This window comes from Giraffa tippelskirchi, chromosome 8, assembly GCF_054371585.1.
Source record: "Giraffa tippelskirchi isolate mGirTip1 chromosome 8, T2T-mGirTip1v1.2.pri, whole genome shotgun sequence".
In the NCBI taxonomy this organism is placed as follows: domain Eukaryota; kingdom Metazoa; phylum Chordata; class Mammalia; order Artiodactyla; family Giraffidae; genus Giraffa; species Giraffa tippelskirchi.
Window position 1 is genome coordinate 66,627,537 of NC_137282.1, and position 17,713 is coordinate 66,645,249.

Below are 17,713 nucleotides of genomic sequence, written 5' to 3' on the forward strand. Positions count from 1 at the left end.
GCTTTGTTGGGGGGTGGGGCATAAAGATGGAACGGGTCTGAAACTACAAAGTGGTGATGGTAACACAGTATCACCAGAGTTACACAACAGTGTTCCCAAATTGCAACAATGATGAAAAAGTTTACTAATCCCAACTTAACCAACAAAAATACAGGAAACCACGCAAAAAAGAAAACATCACCAGAAAGGTGGAAACAAACCAAATGCAAAGCAGTTCGGGGGAAAGGAACTCCATGTCCCCTGGGGGCAGACCGAGTTGACGGCGTCCACGGTGAGCAGACAGGGATGGAGGCTGCAGAGCCGACCGCTCCCCTGGACGTGGTGTTTCCGGCAAGGGCTCTGGGTCTCTGTCCAGAGCGGGGGCTCGTTCTCCCTGCAGGGGTGGGTGAGTCATCGTGGGCGTCTGGGTGTTGCGCGGGAGCCAGGGCAGGCTCTCCCTGCCGAGGCGGTGACTCCTCCTCTGCCTCGGGTTCTCCTGCCAAAGGCCGAGCAGGTAGAGGTGCACGTGGAGGTGGAGGTTCTGGCTGAGGGGGTGGGACATCAGTGCCTGGGGCTGGGGGTCCTGCAGGCACGGAGATCCGATCTGCCCGGTGTGCTGGCCAGTACCCAGCTGGCCTGGTGTCTCTGCGAGGGCAAGTCTCGGTTCTCCATCTGCCCTCGGTGGATCCCTGGGTCCTGCACCTGGAGCCACCACCTCTGTAGGGACAGGTCTGGGAAGTGGAGCCTGGTTCCAGTTGGAGGCCAGTGCTAGAGCTGTGGGAGAAGCATCGTTTGCCCGCAGGCCAGCCTTGGCATGTGCGTATCCCGGGACAGAAAGCTTCCAAGAGATTCCCAAAGAATACCCAGGGTCGGATGTCTTTTGGGACTGAAGTGTGCAAGATGGGGGGCGGGGGGTGTGAGGCCAGCGCTTGCTGCAGGCCCAGCAGCAGCTTTCGGGGACTCGTCCCTGTGTAGCTCAGCACCCCCTCCCCACACACTCCCGTACACCAGCCCCAGCGTCCTCACCTCTGTGCTCTGGCGTGCTGGGCTCCAGGTCCTCCTGCTGCCTCAGAGGCCGGGGTTCTCGGGACTCTGGGTCGGAGCCGGGTGTGCTGAGCTCCGTGGCAGCCTCAGACTGGGCCGCCGGGTGTATCCTGGGCGGTGTCTCGGCAGCAGGCCTTCCCCGCCTCCGCTTCGCCCCCGGTGGGGCTGATGCCTCCGTGGGCACGCTCACCTGGAGCCTGCACTGGGCCTCACGGGCGGGGGGGTGGTGCTCCGACCCCTCCCTCCGGGAGCTGGATGGGGTGTCCCCGTCCTCGGCCTCATCACGTGGGAAGCTCTGCAACGACAGTGACCGTCAGCCAGCCATGCTGGGAGTTTTCCGAGCTGGGCCTGGCCAGTGGAGCCGCTGCTTCGGCCTGCTCGAACTTCTCTGCCCAGAAGGGTCAGAGACGTGTGTCTGCTCAGATCCCCACCCGGGAGGAAAGAGACCCACCTGAGGGTGTGAGGTCAGCCTGGGCGGCCGGCCCTGCCCGCACTCTCCCCATCCCGCCCAGCATGCTCTCCCCTGGGGTGTGGACACAACTTGTCCGCAGGCTTCTGACCCCACATCCACCTGGGCTTCCTTGAGGGAGACACACCCCGAGAAACCCGCATCCACACACACAGGCAAAGGACCCGGTGTTTCCGGGTGGCATGGGAGAGGTGGCCTGGCCCGGCCTGGGGCTCCCCGTGTTACCTTTCTGTTTCTCCGGGCAAAGGGCCAGAGGCGTCTCGGGGGTGCCCTGAGCCAACGTCGACAGGGTGCCCACGCACACTGCCTGTGAGCTCTCCTGAGGCCCCGGCCTCTGGGCAGGGGCAAACAGCAGAACATCTCGGCAGCAAGTGATCTGGCTGGGGGCTCCTCTCCGCTCTCGAGGCCTGGATACCCGGGTTGCGGGTTCTGTTGGGTTCTGTTGCCGGCAGGTGACATCATTTCCTGGGGTTCGTGCTGAGGTCCCTTCCCCAAAACTTCCCAAGCGAATCCCTGGGTTTCTGACTGCTCGACCACCACCCTTAAGCCATGTGCAGGCACACTGACACCCACCCAGCCCAGCCGACAGCCCTGGGGAGGCCTGGGTGCAGCCAGGGCCTGAGCTCCGAGGGCCCCGCTGCTCTCAGACCAGGCTCCTTCTTCTCATAAGTGGTGTGGCCCTGGACAAGCATATGCCCCTCAGGGTTTCCCCAGTCTCTCCATCTGCAGAGTGGCGGTCATTCTCCCATCTGCTTCCTAGGTCTGTCGGCCTACGAGCAGCTCCATGCCTTTCCACCTGGGGCCGATATCACGTGGAGCGTGTGCGCTGAGACTTCAGAAAGAAAGATTCCTTCCTGGGCTGACACAGCACAGAATGGGGCAGAACGAGGCCTGGATGTGCCGTGGTACCCAGGAAAAGGCACTCCCCCTCCTGACTGTTTTGAGACCCCGCATCCAAGTTGGAGGACCGAAAGGAAGACTCGAAGGTCTCCCTCTCTTATAGAAAAGAGTGGCCAACTTTCTGGTCCTCTGTTTCCATTGAGATTCTGTTCAAGTGTCCCAGCTCGGCTTCTGCGGGTGGCTGAGCTTCTAATGGCTCCCTGCGTTCTTGTCTTTTCCTCTCCAAACCTTCCGTCCTTTTCCCCCTTCTGGGGTGGATGGGCGCTGTCATTGCTTCTACCTTCGAGACAGATTGATGAAAAGTCTGGACCATCGACTCCTTTCCTCTCTTTGGTTCCGTGTCTCTCTCTGGCTGTGTCCCTCTCTTTTCCTTTCTCAATTCAGTCTGTGTCTTCCTCTTTCTCTCTCGTGTGTGGACGGATGGATGCTAGGAATGCACATGTATATGATTAGATGAGGGTTATGTTTTAGGGATAGGTTAGAGGGAGAGAAAGGCTTTAGGTCGGAGTTGGTCATGGGGGAAGGGTCAAGGGTGGTGGTGGTGTTTCTTGGAATCTGAGTGCTGTGCATTCTTCGTCTCTTTCCATATGAACCCCTTCTCAGATACACCACTTGCAAGGAGTCTCTCGTGTTCCGTTTCCTCTCTTTTGCATTTGTGAATGCTTGCTTAGCTTCTCTGTTGTGAAGAGGTTCCATTGGATGGAAACCCATTGGTGTACTTCGTGTACCTCTTTCCCTTACTTGAAGAGACCCATTTCTACCTCCGCCCAGCAAATGGCAAGGAGACTCTGATGTTAAGGAGCCTTTGACCTACGCTTCTTTCTAGCTATCTCATGACATCAGCCTTTAGGGTGAGGTTTTCCCCGATATTGAGGTGGTCTGAGATCAAAACCAATAGCGTTCTTCAGATGTAGCTGTCTGGTTTTCCCATGGACATGTATTGAAGAGGCTTTCTTGTTCCCATTTGGATATTCTCCCCTTCTGTGTCAGAGATGAGTTGAGCATGGATGCTGGGGTCTGTGTCTGGACCCTCAACTTTATTCCATCGATCTGGATCTGTGTGTGTTGTTGTATTCCCAATAGCATACTGTCCGGCTCCTGCTGCTGCTGCTGCGGCTAAGTCACTTCAGTCGTGTCTGACTCTGCGCGACCCCATGGCCTGCAGCCTACCAGGCTCCTCCGTCCAGGGCATTTTCCAGGCAAGAGTACTGGAGTGGGTCGCCATTGCCTTCTCCGATACTCTCCTGAGGATCCTAGTTTGGTCGTCTGATTTCCTTTCACACAACCTTGGATGTCCGTATCGGGGCTTTTTCGTCGGATTGTATTGACAATTTAGGCTCTTTTCTGTTTCCGTACCCCTTTTGCAATTCTTGGTTGGGTGCGAAAATGCATTGGCATTTTGGGAGGAATAGCATCGAAGCTGTGGATTGCCTTGTGGGGCTGGGATATCATTTTCCAAATAGGAATTCTTTCAAGCCCTGAGCACAGCTTCTCTTTCCAGGGATTGGTGTGGGCTTGATCTTCCTTCTTCCATCTCTCGCTGTTTTGTGAGAACAGGTCCTTCCTTCCCTTCTGGGTTAGATGGACCCGTGGGGATCACTTCAGTGAATGGCATTGTCAGTGGGGGTGATAATTCCCTTCTCATTGGAAGACTTTGCTGTGAGTATTAGAAATGCAAGTGATTTCTCTTCCCCTTCCTCCCTGTCCATCTCTCAGAGCCACCGGGAAACAGAGGCCTCACCCAGGGTCACACAGGCCTGAGGAGGTACAACTAGACTGTTGATTCTTCAGGCCCTCAGTGCTGGACATCATCCGGGATACTCTGTGTGTGTCTTCCTCAGTCTGGTGTCCCTTCAGACCTTTCCCTAGTTTTCACAGGCTTGTTGTGTTGGTGTTCTTTGTCTGTTTGGAGACACATCCTTGATAAGCTTTGTGTTTCCACTCATTCGTCTCGCGATGTGTGACCTGTCTTTTGCTTTTGTACTGAGGTCTTTCCCACAGTAGATATCTTTGATTTTGCAAAGTCCACTGTATTCTCCTGGTTTTTTTTGTGGACTGCCTTTTAGTTTTGTGTGTGAAGACTCAAAGCACGTGTCCGGTTTCGGCTCATTGTTCCTCTAGATTTGTGACAAGTTTTCATGGAATGTTTGTCTAGGGATAACTGGAAGTGAACTCGGTGTAAGGTGTCAAGTCTCCATCTTCATTCATGTCATCCCCTGCAGTTTCCAATACCCTGTTCCTGAGTGGTATTGGAGACCTTGAGGGAAGTTTGCTTGCATTGGAGTTTGCGTTTCCACCTTGATTAACTTCACACTGTTCTGCCCTCAGGGACACTGTCAAGGGGGAGTGAGGAGCAGCCTGCACTTCCAGCAGTGACCACACGGTGGGGCGAGTGCTGCTCTCCCCTCTGGGAGCCCCAGGCCACAGGCATCCCAGTGAGGAGCCAGCTCTGTGCTCAGCTGAAAGGAGTTAGTCTCTCAGGAGCCTCTGAGCCCTTCCGTTTGGATCACCCAGGGTGGGCATTTACTGTGACAGAAAAAATTGCCCTGAATTCCATGGACGGAAGAGCCTGGCTGTGTAGAGATCGTGAGTTGCCGTGAATCAGACACAACTGAGGACACAAAAATTCAATAGATTAAAACACTTTTTGGGTGTGGGGGGGAGTGAAAGGGGGTGATGTGGGTTTTTTTGTCTTATAAAATAGCCAAGGGAAATCTAGTTTAAACCTAAATTCACATATATGGGATAGGTATAGCTCTCCGTCACCCTATTAAAAAAACTACTAAACTTTTTTGAAAGTTTATTTTGTAGCTTCCTTGAGCACTTCATTGTGAAGCTTTTTTTTTTTTTTTTTCTGTGACTTTGGCCTCATTAAAAAGTACGGTTTGCCTTTACTGGATAATTTTGTTCATTGGTTTCTTAGGGAATCTTGGTAATATTTGAGTTTCCTGGGGAGTATGGTCACATGACCTGGCCCTGGCCAATCGGTGCCTTCCACCTCCTTGGCCACTGTGATTGGCTCCGGACTGGGGCAGTGCCCAATCGGGGCCCAGGGCCGGGCCTCACGTTAGAAGCCAGGGGAAGAGGAGCTCTCGTCCTGCTGGGGTAGGGGAAGGGGTGGGGCCGGGGGAGGTCAGGCTCCATAAGTGGGAGGGGCGTGAGGTCCGCCTGCGGCAGTTGGTGACCTTCCTGCTCCCCTCAGGGCAGAGCCGCCGGCGTGAGAATGAGGGCGCTGCTGAGCCCAGGGACTGGGATGGCCTGTTGCTGCTGTGGTCCCAGAGCTCCACCCGAGACCTGAGGGAAGCCGTCTGCCCGTGAGTCCTCTCCCGCTTGTCTGTCAGCTTGTTTGAAACATGCTGGGTTTTCTGCCCAGCTGGCTAAGGGGAGTCCCTGGAAACGCAAGGGTGTGGGTTTTGGCAGACTTCAGGGAAGACATGCCAGATGAGCCTGGGAGACTCCAGCTTAATCTGGATTCAGGAGATATCTCCTCGGGCCAGCTAGTAATTGTAGGATAAGCCTAATGAGTCTTCACAGGATGAAGAGAGTAACGTGCCAAGGTAGCAATCGATGTCCTCATTCGAGAGGTTGAAGCTGGTGCTCAGAGAAGCGGGGAACTTGGCCAGAACAAGCAGGTGTGCACCCAGACAGAACCCCCAGATCCGGCCATTGGAGCTCAGGGAGGCCACTGGTGTGGCTTGTCCCTGTGGCAGGGGCCGAGGCATGCAGCCCACCCTGATTCCTGCGGGGGCCTGACTTGGGAAGTGCCATCTGGTAGCTTTGAGACTCACCAAACCAAATTGCACTGGAGAGAGGAAGGACACCTTCCTTCATCCACCCCCCACCCCCGCCGGATTCCCACATACCCTGACCCCTTTCTCTGGATTTCGGAGCCATTTCCAGAGTCCCGCTCATATGACCTCATTCGAAGTGCACTGTGGACGAGCTGCCATCTGCAGCTGCTACCACAGCAGCCAAGGGCTTTAGCTCCCGAGTACCTCCCTTCCTTTGGAACTTGGGGGCCCTCTACTCCCCACTTGCACACCACACACCTTTGCTGAGGATTGTGGGGACCCTCACTCAGTTTGCAGCACGTTGTAGCCATCCCTGTCCTCTCAATACCTCCCTTGAAACTCAGCTTGTGAGCTCCTTTGGAGCAGCGTGGCCCACCTGCAACACTGCAACGGAAGAGACACAGCTGACAGTGAAACAGCAGCTTAGATCTGACGGCCGGAAAGCTCTGTCAAAAGGGACCTCCCTCTTCACACCGTAGAGGCTCTAGGAGCCGCCAGGGTTTCGGAACCAGTGCTGGGGCCAAAAGGACTCCACAGCTGTTTTCCTTCCTGGGGAGGGTTCTGGCTCGAGTGGGAATGGCTCAAGTCTCCTAAGGTTCTGAAAGCCCACTGTGTGCAGATTCACGGTACACAGAGAGCAGAAGGTGGAGTCCTGTCCTGGAGGTGGTCACAGCTCACGGATGAGCCAGGCAGGCAGGCAGGCAGGGCATGAGAACACCTGAGCTGCCTTCATGAGTGAATGGTGTGGGGGCAGAGGAAGAGAAGCCGGTCTGCTCCCTCGTGTGGTGCCCAGGGCAGGTTGTCCCCAGAGGAATCCCTTACGACAGTGAGGACTATCACGGCTGTTTCCCAAGGGGTTCTGTCAGTGCGTGTCTTCCCCGGAGCGGTCAGGCCGTCTCTAAAATACACTGGCCATGGGCATTGCCTCTCCTTGGAACTTCCCATCTGTTTCTCTTTTTTATGGAACAGTGAATTTCTAGAGGGGTTCTGGGCCACAAGGATGTTGGGTCATTTTCTAGCCTTCTGTCATGAAGAACGCTTTCCTGGGCGTTGGGGTGGTTTGTTGTTCCAGCTCCCTTTCTTGGCTTCTTTTGGGAGCTGGTGCAACAAGAGGAGCTCAGCCTCTGCCTTCTGGCTGAGACGGCACCCTTCAAACAGCAATGCCTGCCTGGAGATAATGATGGCATTTGCCAAAAGGGCTTCGTTTGGCACATGGTATCTTGAAAGGACGTACAACGAACTTTCGGCTATCAAAGGCTAGTTCAAAGGACATAAACATGAGAACTCTCCAGTGGAGTCTTACAGTAGGTGGAGCGTCCGAAAAAAACTCCTTCAGTCATTTCACTGAGAGTCATTGATTGGGGACACCAAGAATATAGGAAGGAATGCAGAAGGAAAAGATGAAATTGTGTTCAGGATCGGGCGGAGGGATGAACAGGGCGTGCTTGCCTTGAATCCAGGCTTTGTTGGGGGGTGGGGCATAAAGATGGAACGGGTCTGAAACTACAAAGTGGTGATGGTAACACAGTATCACCAGAGTTACACAACAGTGTTCCCAAATTGCAACAATGATGAAAAAGTTTACTAATCCCAACTTAACCAACAAAAATACAGGAAACCACGCAAAAAAGAAAACATCACCAGAAAGGTGGAAACAAACCAAATGCAAAGCAGTTCGGGGGAAAGGAACTCCATGTCCCCTGGGGGCAGACCGAGTTGACGGCGTCCACGGTGAGCAGACAGGGATGGAGGCTGCAGAGCCGACCGCTCCCCTGGACGTGGTGTTTCCGGCAAGGGCTCTGGGTCTCTGTCCAGAGCGGGGGCTCGTTCTCCCTGCAGGGGTGGGTGAGTCATCGTGGGCGTCTGGGTGTTGCGCGGGAGCCAGGGCAGGCTCTCCCTGCCGAGGCGGTGACTCCTCCTCTGCCTCGGGTTCTCCTGCCAAAGGCCGAGCAGGTAGAGGTGCACGTGGAGGTGGAGGTTCTGGCTGAGGGGGTGGGACATCAGTGCCTGGGGCTGGGGGTCCTGCAGGCACGGAGATCCGATCTGCCCGGTGTGCTGGCCAGTACCCAGCTGGCCTGGTGTCTCTGCGAGGGCAAGTCTCGGTTCTCCATCTGCCCTCGGTGGATCCCTGGGTCCTGCACCTGGAGCCACCACCTCTGTAGGGACAGGTCTGGGAAGTGGAGCCTGGTTCCAGTTGGAGGCCAGTGCTAGAGCTGTGGGAGAAGCATCGTTTGCCCGCAGGCCAGCCTTGGCATGTGCGTATCCCGGGACAGAAAGCTTCCAAGAGATTCCCAAAGAATACCCAGGGTCGGATGTCTTTTGGGACTGAAGTGTGCAAGATGGGGGGCGGGGGGTGTGAGGCCAGCGCTTGCTGCAGGCCCAGCAGCAGCTTTCGGGGACTCGTCCCTGTGTAGCTCAGCACCCCCTCCCCACACACTCCCGTACACCAGCCCCAGCGTCCTCACCTCTGTGCTCTGGCGTGCTGGGCTCCAGGTCCTCCTGCTGCCTCAGAGGCCGGGGTTCTCGGGACTCTGGGTCGGAGCCGGGTGTGCTGAGCTCCGTGGCAGCCTCAGACTGGGCCGCCGGGTGTATCCTGGGCGGTGTCTCGGCAGCAGGCCTTCCCCGCCTCCGCTTCGCCCCCGGTGGGGCTGATGCCTCCGTGGGCACGCTCACCTGGAGCCTGCACTGGGCCTCACGGGCGGGGGGGTGGTGCTCCGACCCCTCCCTCCGGGAGCTGGATGGGGTGTCCCCGTCCTCGGCCTCATCACGTGGGAAGCTCTGCAACGACAGTGACCGTCAGCCAGCCATGCTGGGAGTTTTCCGAGCTGGGCCTGGCCAGTGGAGCCGCTGCTTCGGCCTGCTCGAACTTCTCTGCCCAGAAGGGTCAGAGACGTGTGTCTGCTCAGATCCCCACCCGGGAGGAAAGAGACCCACCTGAGGGTGTGAGGTCAGCCTGGGCGGCCGGCCCTGCCCGCACTCTCCCCATCCCGCCCAGCATGCTCTCCCCTGGGGTGTGGACACAACTTGTCCGCAGGCTTCTGACCCCACATCCACCTGGGCTTCCTTGAGGGAGACACACCCCGAGAAACCCGCATCCACACACACAGGCAAAGGACCCGGTGTTTCCGGGTGGCATGGGAGAGGTGGCCTGGCCCGGCCTGGGGCTCCCCGTGTTACCTTTCTGTTTCTCCGGGCAAAGGGCCAGAGGCGTCTCGGGGGTGCCCTGAGCCAACGTCGACAGGGTGCCCACGCACACTGCCTGTGAGCTCTCCTGAGGCCCCGGCCTCTGGGCAGGGGCAAACAGCAGAACATCTCGGCAGCAAGTGATCTGGCTGGGGGCTCCTCTCCGCTCTCGAGGCCTGGATACCCGGGTTGCGGGTTCTGTTGGGTTCTGTTGCCGGCAGGTGACATCATTTCCTGGGGTTCGTGCTGAGGTCCCTTCCCCAAAACTTCCCAAGCGAATCCCTGGGTTTCTGACTGCTCGACCACCACCCTTAAGCCATGTGCAGGCACACTGACACCCACCCAGCCCAGCCGACAGCCCTGGGGAGGCCTGGGTGCAGCCAGGGCCTGAGCTCCGAGGGCCCCGCTGCTCTCAGACCAGGCTCCTTCTTCTCATAAGTGGTGTGGCCCTGGACAAGCATATGCCCCTCAGGGTTTCCCCAGTCTCTCCATCTGCAGAGTGGCGGTCATTCTCCCATCTGCTTCCTAGGTCTGTCGGCCTACGAGCAGCTCCATGCCTTTCCACCTGGGGCCGATATCACGTGGAGCGTGTGCGCTGAGACTTCAGAAAGAAAGATTCCTTCCTGGGCTGACACAGCACAGAATGGGGCAGAACGAGGCCTGGATGTGCCGTGGTACCCAGGAAAAGGCACTCCCCCTCCTGACTGTTTTGAGACCCCGCATCCAAGTTGGAGGACCGAAAGGAAGACTCGAAGGTCTCCCTCTCTTATAGAAAAGAGTGGCCAACTTTCTGGTCCTCTGTTTCCATTGAGATTCTGTTCAAGTGTCCCAGCTCGGCTTCTGCGGGTGGCTGAGCTTCTAATGGCTCCCTGCGTTCTTGTCTTTTCCTCTCCAAACCTTCCGTCCTTTTCCCCCTTCTGGGGTGGATGGGCGCTGTCATTGCTTCTACCTTCGAGACAGATTGATGAAAAGTCTGGACCATCGACTCCTTTCCTCTCTTTGGTTCCGTGTCTCTCTCTGGCTGTGTCCCTCTCTTTTCCTTTCTCAATTCAGTCTGTGTCTTCCTCTTTCTCTCTCGTGTGTGGACGGATGGATGCTAGGAATGCACATGTATATGATTAGATGAGGGTTATGTTTTAGGGATAGGTTAGAGGGAGAGAAAGGCTTTAGGTCGGAGTTGGTCATGGGGGAAGGGTCAAGGGTGGTGGTGGTGTTTCTTGGAATCTGAGTGCTGTGCATTCTTCGTCTCTTTCCATATGAACCCCTTCTCAGATACACCACTTGCAAGGAGTCTCTCGTGTTCCGTTTCCTCTCTTTTGCATTTGTGAATGCTTGCTTAGCTTCTCTGTTGTGAAGAGGTTCCATTGGATGGAAACCCATTGGTGTACTTCGTGTACCTCTTTCCCTTACTTGAAGAGACCCATTTCTACCTCCGCCCAGCAAATGGCAAGGAGACTCTGATGTTAAGGAGCCTTTGACCTACGCTTCTTTCTAGCTATCTCATGACATCAGCCTTTAGGGTGAGGTTTTCCCCGATATTGAGGTGGTCTGAGATCAAAACCAATAGCGTTCTTCAGATGTAGCTGTCTGGTTTTCCCATGGACATGTATTGAAGAGGCTTTCTTGTTCCCATTTGGATATTCTCCCCTTCTGTGTCAGAGATGAGTTGAGCATGGATGCTGGGGTCTGTGTCTGGACCCTCAACTTTATTCCATCGATCTGGATCTGTGTGTGTTGTTGTATTCCCAATAGCATACTGTCCGGCTCCTGCTGCTGCTGCTGCGGCTAAGTCACTTCAGTCGTGTCTGACTCTGCGCGACCCCATGGCCTGCAGCCTACCAGGCTCCTCCGTCCAGGGCATTTTCCAGGCAAGAGTACTGGAGTGGGTCGCCATTGCCTTCTCCGATACTCTCCTGAGGATCCTAGTTTGGTCGTCTGATTTCCTTTCACACAACCTTGGATGTCCGTATCGGGGCTTTTTCGTCGGATTGTATTGACAATTTAGGCTCTTTTCTGTTTCCGTACCCCTTTTGCAATTCTTGGTTGGGTGCGAAAATGCATTGGCATTTTGGGAGGAATAGCATCGAAGCTGTGGATTGCCTTGTGGGGCTGGGATATCATTTTCCAAATAGGAATTCTTTCAAGCCCTGAGCACAGCTTCTCTTTCCAGGGATTGGTGTGGGCTTGATCTTCCTTCTTCCATCTCTCGCCGTTTTGTGAGAACAGGTCCTTCCTTCCCTTCTGGGTTAGATGGACCCGTGGGGATCACTTCAGTGAATGGCATTGTCAGTGGGGGTGATAATTCCCTTCTCATTGGAAGACTTTGCTGTGAGTATTAGAAATGCAAGTGATTTCTCTTCCCCTTCCTCCCTGTCCATCTCTCAGAGCCACCGGGAAACAGAGGCCTCACCCAGGGTCACACAGGCCTGAGGAGGTACAACTAGACTGTTGATTCTTCAGGCCCTCAGTGCTGGACATCATCCGGGATACTCTGTGTGTGTCTTCCTCAGTCTGGTGTCCCTTCAGACCTTTCCCTAGTTTTCACAGGCTTGTTGTGTTGGTGTTCTTTGTCTGTTTGGAGACACATCCTTGATAAGCTTTGTGTTTCCACTCATTCGTCTCGCGATGTGTGACCTGTCTTTTGCTTTTGTACTGAGGTCTTTCCCACAGTAGATATCTTTGATTTTGCAAAGTCCACTGTATTCTCCTGGTTTTTTTTGTGGACTGCCTTTTAGTTTTGTGTGTGAAGACTCAAAGCACGTGTCCGGTTTCGGCTCATTGTTCCTCTAGATTTGTGACAAGTTTTCATGGAATGTTTGTCTAGGGATAACTGGAAGTGAACTCGGTGTAAGGTGTCAAGTCTCCATCTTCATTCATGTCATCCCCTGCAGTTTCCAATACCCTGTTCCTGAGTGGTATTGGAGACCTTGAGGGAAGTTTGCTTGCATTGGAGTTTGCGTTTCCACCTTGATTAACTTCACACTGTTCTGCCCTCAGGGACACTGTCAAGGGGGAGTGAGGAGCAGCCTGCACTTCCAGCAGTGACCACACGGTGGGGCGAGTGCTGCTCTCCCCTCTGGGAGCCCCAGGCCACAGGCATCCCAGTGAGGAGCCAGCTCTGTGCTCAGCTGAAAGGAGTTAGTCTCTCAGGAGCCTCTGAGCCCTTCCGTTTGGATCACCCAGGGTGGGCATTTACTGTGACAGAAAAAATTGCCCTGAATTCCATGGACGGAAGAGCCTGGCTGTGTAGAGATCGTGAGTTGCCGTGAATCAGACACAACTGAGGACACAAAAATTCAATAGATTAAAACACTTTTTGGGTGTGGGGGGGAGTGAAAGGGGGTGATGTGGGTTTTTTTGTCTTATAAAATAGCCAAGGGAAATCTAGTTTAAACCTAAATTCACATATATGGGATAGGTATAGCTCTCCGTCACCCTATTAAAAAAACTACTAAACTTTTTTGAAAGTTTATTTTGTAGCTTCCTTGAGCACTTCATTGTGAAGCTTTTTTTTTTTTTTTTTCTGTGACTTTGGCCTCATTAAAAAGTACGGTTTGCCTTTACTGGATAATTTTGTTCATTGGTTTCTTAGGGAATCTTGGTAATATTTGAGTTTCCTGGGGAGTATGGTCACATGACCTGGCCCTGGCCAATCGGTGCCTTCCACCTCCTTGGCCACTGTGATTGGCTCCGGACTGGGGCAGTGCCCAATCGGGGCCCAGGGCCGGGCCTCACGTTAGAAGCCAGGGGAAGAGGAGCTCTCGTCCTGCTGGGGTAGGGGAAGGGGTGGGGCCGGGGGAGGTCAGGCTCCATAAGTGGGAGGGGCGTGAGGTCCGCCTGCGGCAGTTGGTGACCTTCCTGCTCCCCTCAGGGCAGAGCCGCCGGCGTGAGAATGAGGGCGCTGCTGAGCCCAGGGACTGGGATGGCCTGTTGCTGCTGTGGTCCCAGAGCTCCACCCGAGACCTGAGGGAAGCCGTCTGCCCGTGAGTCCTCTCCCGCTTGTCTGTCAGCTTGTTTGAAACATGCTGGGTTTTCTGCCCAGCTGGCTAAGGGGAGTCCCTGGAAACGCAAGGGTGTGGGTTTTGGCAGACTTCAGGGAAGACATGCCAGATGAGCCTGGGAGACTCCAGCTTAATCTGGATTCAGGAGATATCTCCTCGGGCCAGCTAGTAATTGTAGGATAAGCCTAATGAGTCTTCACAGGATGAAGAGAGTAACGTGCCAAGGTAGCAATCGATGTCCTCATTCGAGAGGTTGAAGCTGGTGCTCAGAGAAGCGGGGAACTTGGCCAGAACAAGCAGGTGTGCACCCAGACAGAACCCCCAGATCCGGCCATTGGAGCTCAGGGAGGCCACTGGTGTGGCTTGTCCCTGTGGCAGGGGCCGAGGCATGCAGCCCACCCTGATTCCTGCGGGGGCCTGACTTGGGAAGTGCCATCTGGTAGCTTTGAGACTCACCAAACCAAATTGCACTGGAGAGAGGAAGGACACCTTCCTTCATCCACCCCCCACCCCCGCCGGATTCCCACATACCCTGACCCCTTTCTCTGGATTTCGGAGCCATTTCCAGAGTCCCGCTCATATGACCTCATTCGAAGTGCACTGTGGACGAGCTGCCATCTGCAGCTGCTACCACAGCAGCCAAGGGCTTTAGCTCCCGAGTACCTCCCTTCCTTTGGAACTTGGGGGCCCTCTACTCCCCACTTGCACACCACACACCTTTGCTGAGGATTGTGGGGACCCTCACTCAGTTTGCAGCACGTTGTAGCCATCCCTGTCCTCTCAATACCTCCCTTGAAACTCAGCTTGTGAGCTCCTTTGGAGCAGCGTGGCCCACCTGCAACACTGCAACGGAAGAGACACAGCTGACAGTGAAACAGCAGCTTAGATCTGACGGCCGGAAAGCTCTGTCAAAAGGGACCTCCCTCTTCACACCGTAGAGGCTCTAGGAGCCGCCAGGGTTTCGGAACCAGTGCTGGGGCCAAAAGGACTCCACAGCTGTTTTCCTTCCTGGGGAGGGTTCTGGCTCGAGTGGGAATGGCTCAAGTCTCCTAAGGTTCTGAAAGCCCACTGTGTGCAGATTCACGGTACACAGAGAGCAGAAGGTGGAGTCCTGTCCTGGAGGTGGTCACAGCTCACGGATGAGCCAGGCAGGCAGGCAGGCAGGGCATGAGAACACCTGAGCTGCCTTCATGAGTGAATGGTGTGGGGGCAGAGGAAGAGAAGCCGGTCTGCTCCCTCGTGTGGTGCCCAGGGCAGGTTGTCCCCAGAGGAATCCCTTACGACAGTGAGGACTATCACGGCTGTTTCCCAAGGGGTTCTGTCAGTGCGTGTCTTCCCCGGAGCGGTCAGGCCGTCTCTAAAATACACTGGCCATGGGCATTGCCTCTCCTTGGAACTTCCCATCTGTTTCTCTTTTTTATGGAACAGTGAATTTCTAGAGGGGTTCTGGGCCACAAGGATGTTGGGTCATTTTCTAGCCTTCTGTCATGAAGAACACTTTCCTGGGCGTTGGGGTGGTTTGTTGTTCCAGCTCCCTTTCTTGGCTTCTTTTGGGAGCTGGTGCAACAAGAGGAGCTCAGCCTCTGCCTTCTGGCTGAGACGGCACCCTTCAAACAGCAATGCCTGCCTGGAGATAATGATGGCATTTGCCAAAAGGGCTTCGTTTGGCACATGGTATCTTGAAAGGACGTACAACGAACTTTCGGCTATCAAAGGCTAGTTCAAAGGACATAAACATGAGAACTCTCCAGTGGAGTCTTACAGTAGGTGGAGCGTCCGAAAAAAACTCCTTCAGTCATTTCACTGAGAGTCATTGATTGGGGACACCAAGAATATAGGAAGGAATGCAGAAGGAAAAGATGAAATTGTGTTCAGGATCGGGCGGAGGGATGAACAGGGCGTGCTTGCCTTGAATCCAGGCTTTGTTGGGGGGTGGGGCATAAAGATGGAACGGGTCTGAAACTACAAAGTGGTGATGGTAACACAGTATCACCAGAGTTACACAACAGTGTTCCCAAATTGCAACAATGATGAAAAAGTTTACTAATCCCAACTTAACCAACAAAAATACAGGAAACCACGCAAAAAAGAAAACATCACCAGAAAGGTGGAAACAAACCAAATGCAAAGCAGTTCGGGGGAAAGGAACTCCATGTCCCCTGGGGGCAGACCGAGTTGACGGCGTCCACGGTGAGCAGACAGGGATGGAGGCTGCAGAGCCGACCGCTCCCCTGGACGTGGTGTTTCCGGCAAGGGCTCTGGGTCTCTGTCCAGAGCGGGGGCTCGTTCTCCCTGCAGGGGTGGGTGAGTCATCGTGGGCGTCTGGGTGTTGCGCGGGAGCCAGGGCAGGCTCTCCCTGCCGAGGCGGTGACTCCTCCTCTGCCTCGGGTTCTCCTGCCAAAGGCCGAGCAGGTAGAGGTGCACGTGGAGGTGGAGGTTCTGGCTGAGGGGGTGGGACATCAGTGCCTGGGGCTGGGGGTCCTGCAGGCACGGAGATCCGATCTGCCCGGTGTGCTGGCCAGTACCCAGCTGGCCTGGTGTCTCTGCGAGGGCAAGTCTCGGTTCTCCATCTGCCCTCGGTGGATCCCTGGGTCCTGCACCTGGAGCCACCACCTCTGTAGGGACAGGTCTGGGAAGTGGAGCCTGGTTCCAGTTGGAGGCCAGTGCTAGAGCTGTGGGAGAAGCATCGTTTGCCCGCAGGCCAGCCTTGGCATGTGCGTATCCCGGGACAGAAAGCTTCCAAGAGATTCCCAAAGAATACCCAGGGTCGGATGTCTTTTGGGACTGAAGTGTGCAAGATGGGGGGCGGGGGGTGTGAGGCCAGCGCTTGCTGCAGGCCCAGCAGCAGCTTTCGGGGACTCGTCCCTGTGTAGCTCAGCACCCCCTCCGCACACACTCCCGTACACCAGCCCCAGCGTCCTCACCTCTGTGCTCTGGCGTGCTGGGCTCCAGGTCCTCCTGCTGCCTCAGAGGCCGGGGTTCTCGGGACTCTGGGTCGGAGCCGGGTGTGCTGAGCTCCGTGGCAGCCTCAGACTGGGCCGCCGGGTGTATCCTGGGCGGTGTCTCGGCAGCAGGCCTTCCCCGCCTCCGCTTCGCCCCCGGTGGGGCTGATGCCTCCGTGGGCACGCTCACCTGGAGCCTGCACTGGGCCTCACGGGCGGGGGGGTGGTGCTCCGACCCCTCCCTCCGGGAGCTGGATGGGGTGTCCCCGTCCTCGGCCTCATCACGTGGGAAGCTCTGCAACGACAGTGACCGTCAGCCAGCCATGCTGGGAGTTTTCCGAGCTGGGCCTGGCCAGTGGAGCCGCTGCTTCGGCCTGCTCGAACTTCTCTGCCCAGAAGGGTCAGAGACGTGTGTCTGCTCAGATCCCCACCCGGGAGGAAAGAGACCCACCTGAGGGTGTGAGGTCAGCCTGGGCGGCCGGCCCTGCCCGCACTCTCCCCATCCCGCCCAGCATGCTCTCCCCTGGGGTGTGGACACAACTTGTCCGCAGGCTTCTGACCCCACATCCACCTGGGCTTCCTTGAGGGAGACACACCCCGAGAAACCCGCATCCACACACACAGGCAAAGGACCCGGTGTTTCCGGGTGGCATGGGAGAGGTGGCCTGGCCCGGCCTGGGGCTCCCCGTGTTACCTTTCTGTTTCTCCGGGCAAAGGGCCAGAGGCGTCTCGGGGGTGCCCTGAGCCAACGTCGACAGGGTGCCCACGCACACTGCCTGTGAGCTCTCCTGAGGCCCCGGCCTCTGGGCAGGGGCAAACAGCAGAACATCTCGGCAGCAAGTGATCTGGCTGGGGGCTCCTCTCCGCTCTCGAGGCCTGGATACCCGGGTTGCGGGTTCTGTTGGGTTCTGTTGCCGGCAGGTGACATCATTTCCTGGGGTTCGTGCTGAGGTCCCTTCCCCAAAACTTCCCAAGGGAATCCCTGGGTTTCTGACTGCTCGACCACCACCCTTAAGCCATGTGCAGGCACAGTGACACCCACCCAGCCCAGCCGACAGCCCTGGGGAGGCCTGGGTGCAGCCAGGGCCTGAGCTCCGAGGGCCCCGCTGCTCTCAGACCAGGCTCCTTCTTCTCATAAGTGGTGTGGCCCTGGACAAGCATATGCCCCTCAGGGTTTCCCCAGTCTCTCCATCTGCAGAGTGGCGGTCATTCTCCCATCTGCTTCCTAGGTCTGTCGGCCTACGAGCAGCTCCATGCCTTTCCACCTGGGGCCGATATCACGTGGAGCGTGTGCGCTGAGACTTCAGAAAGAAAGATTCCTTCCTGGGCTGACACAGCACAGAATGGGGCAGAACGAGGCCTGGATGTGCCGTGGTACCCAGGAAAAGGCACTCCCCCTCCTGA

At 56.0% G+C, this 17,713-nt stretch overlaps 3 protein-coding genes across 3 annotated transcripts; all 3 read right to left on the minus strand.

Annotated features, from left to right (window-relative positions):
* Positions 1–100: 100 nt before the first annotated feature.
* On the minus strand, positions 101–1,907 carry LOC145517194 (uncharacterized). The gene is made up of 3 exons (XM_081519461.1): positions 1,718–1,907; positions 1,006–1,318; positions 101–753 (listed from the first exon to the last, which is right to left on the minus strand). The coding sequence occupies exons 1-3, from the start codon at positions 1,850–1,852 to the stop codon at positions 125–127; spliced, it is 1,077 nt and encodes a 358-aa protein (XP_081375587.1). The 5' UTR covers positions 1,853–1,907; the 3' UTR covers positions 101–124.
* Positions 1,908–7,743: 5,836 nt separating this feature from the next.
* LOC145517261 (uncharacterized) lies at positions 7,744–9,553 on the minus strand. Its single transcript, XM_081519535.1, has 3 exons — positions 9,361–9,553; positions 8,649–8,961; positions 7,744–8,396 (listed from the first exon to the last, which is right to left on the minus strand). The coding sequence occupies exons 1-3, from the start codon at positions 9,493–9,495 to the stop codon at positions 7,768–7,770; spliced, it is 1,077 nt and encodes a 358-aa protein (XP_081375661.1). The 5' UTR covers positions 9,496–9,553; the 3' UTR covers positions 7,744–7,767.
* Positions 9,554–15,389: 5,836 nt separating this feature from the next.
* LOC145517278 (uncharacterized) lies at positions 15,390–17,196 on the minus strand. The gene is made up of 3 exons (XM_081519553.1): positions 17,004–17,196; positions 16,292–16,604; positions 15,390–16,039 (listed from the first exon to the last, which is right to left on the minus strand). Exons 1-3 carry the CDS (start codon positions 17,136–17,138, stop codon positions 15,411–15,413), a joined length of 1,077 nt encoding a protein of 358 aa, XP_081375679.1. The 5' UTR covers positions 17,139–17,196; the 3' UTR covers positions 15,390–15,410.
* Between the last annotated feature and the right edge of the window lie 517 nt (positions 17,197–17,713).

Excerpts from the sequence above, each read along its gene's own strand:
- LOC145517278 (XM_081519553.1), bottom strand. The coding sequence starts at position 17,138 with ATGTTCTGCTGTTTGCCCCTGCCCAGAGGCCGGGGCCTCAGGAGAGCT. Across the intron at positions 16,605-17,003 it reads TTGCCCGGAGAAACAGAAAG|AGCTTCCCACGTGATGAGGC; the intron begins GTAACACGGGGA and ends CTGTCGTTGCAG. Across the intron at positions 16,040-16,291 it reads CAGCACGCCAGAGCACAGAG|CTCTAGCACTGGCCTCCAAC; the intron begins GTGAGGACGCTG and ends CTTCTCCCACAG.
- LOC145517194 (XM_081519461.1), bottom strand. The coding sequence starts at position 1,852 with ATGTTCTGCTGTTTGCCCCTGCCCAGAGGCCGGGGCCTCAGGAGAGCT. Across the intron at positions 1,319-1,717 it reads TTGCCCGGAGAAACAGAAAG|AGCTTCCCACGTGATGAGGC; the intron begins GTAACACGGGGA and ends CTGTCGTTGCAG. Across the intron at positions 754-1,005 it reads CAGCACGCCAGAGCACAGAG|CTCTAGCACTGGCCTCCAAC; the intron begins GTGAGGACGCTG and ends CTTCTCCCACAG.
- LOC145517261 (XM_081519535.1), bottom strand. The coding sequence starts at position 9,495 with ATGTTCTGCTGTTTGCCCCTGCCCAGAGGCCGGGGCCTCAGGAGAGCT. Across the intron at positions 8,962-9,360 it reads TTGCCCGGAGAAACAGAAAG|AGCTTCCCACGTGATGAGGC; the intron begins GTAACACGGGGA and ends CTGTCGTTGCAG. Across the intron at positions 8,397-8,648 it reads CAGCACGCCAGAGCACAGAG|CTCTAGCACTGGCCTCCAAC; the intron begins GTGAGGACGCTG and ends CTTCTCCCACAG.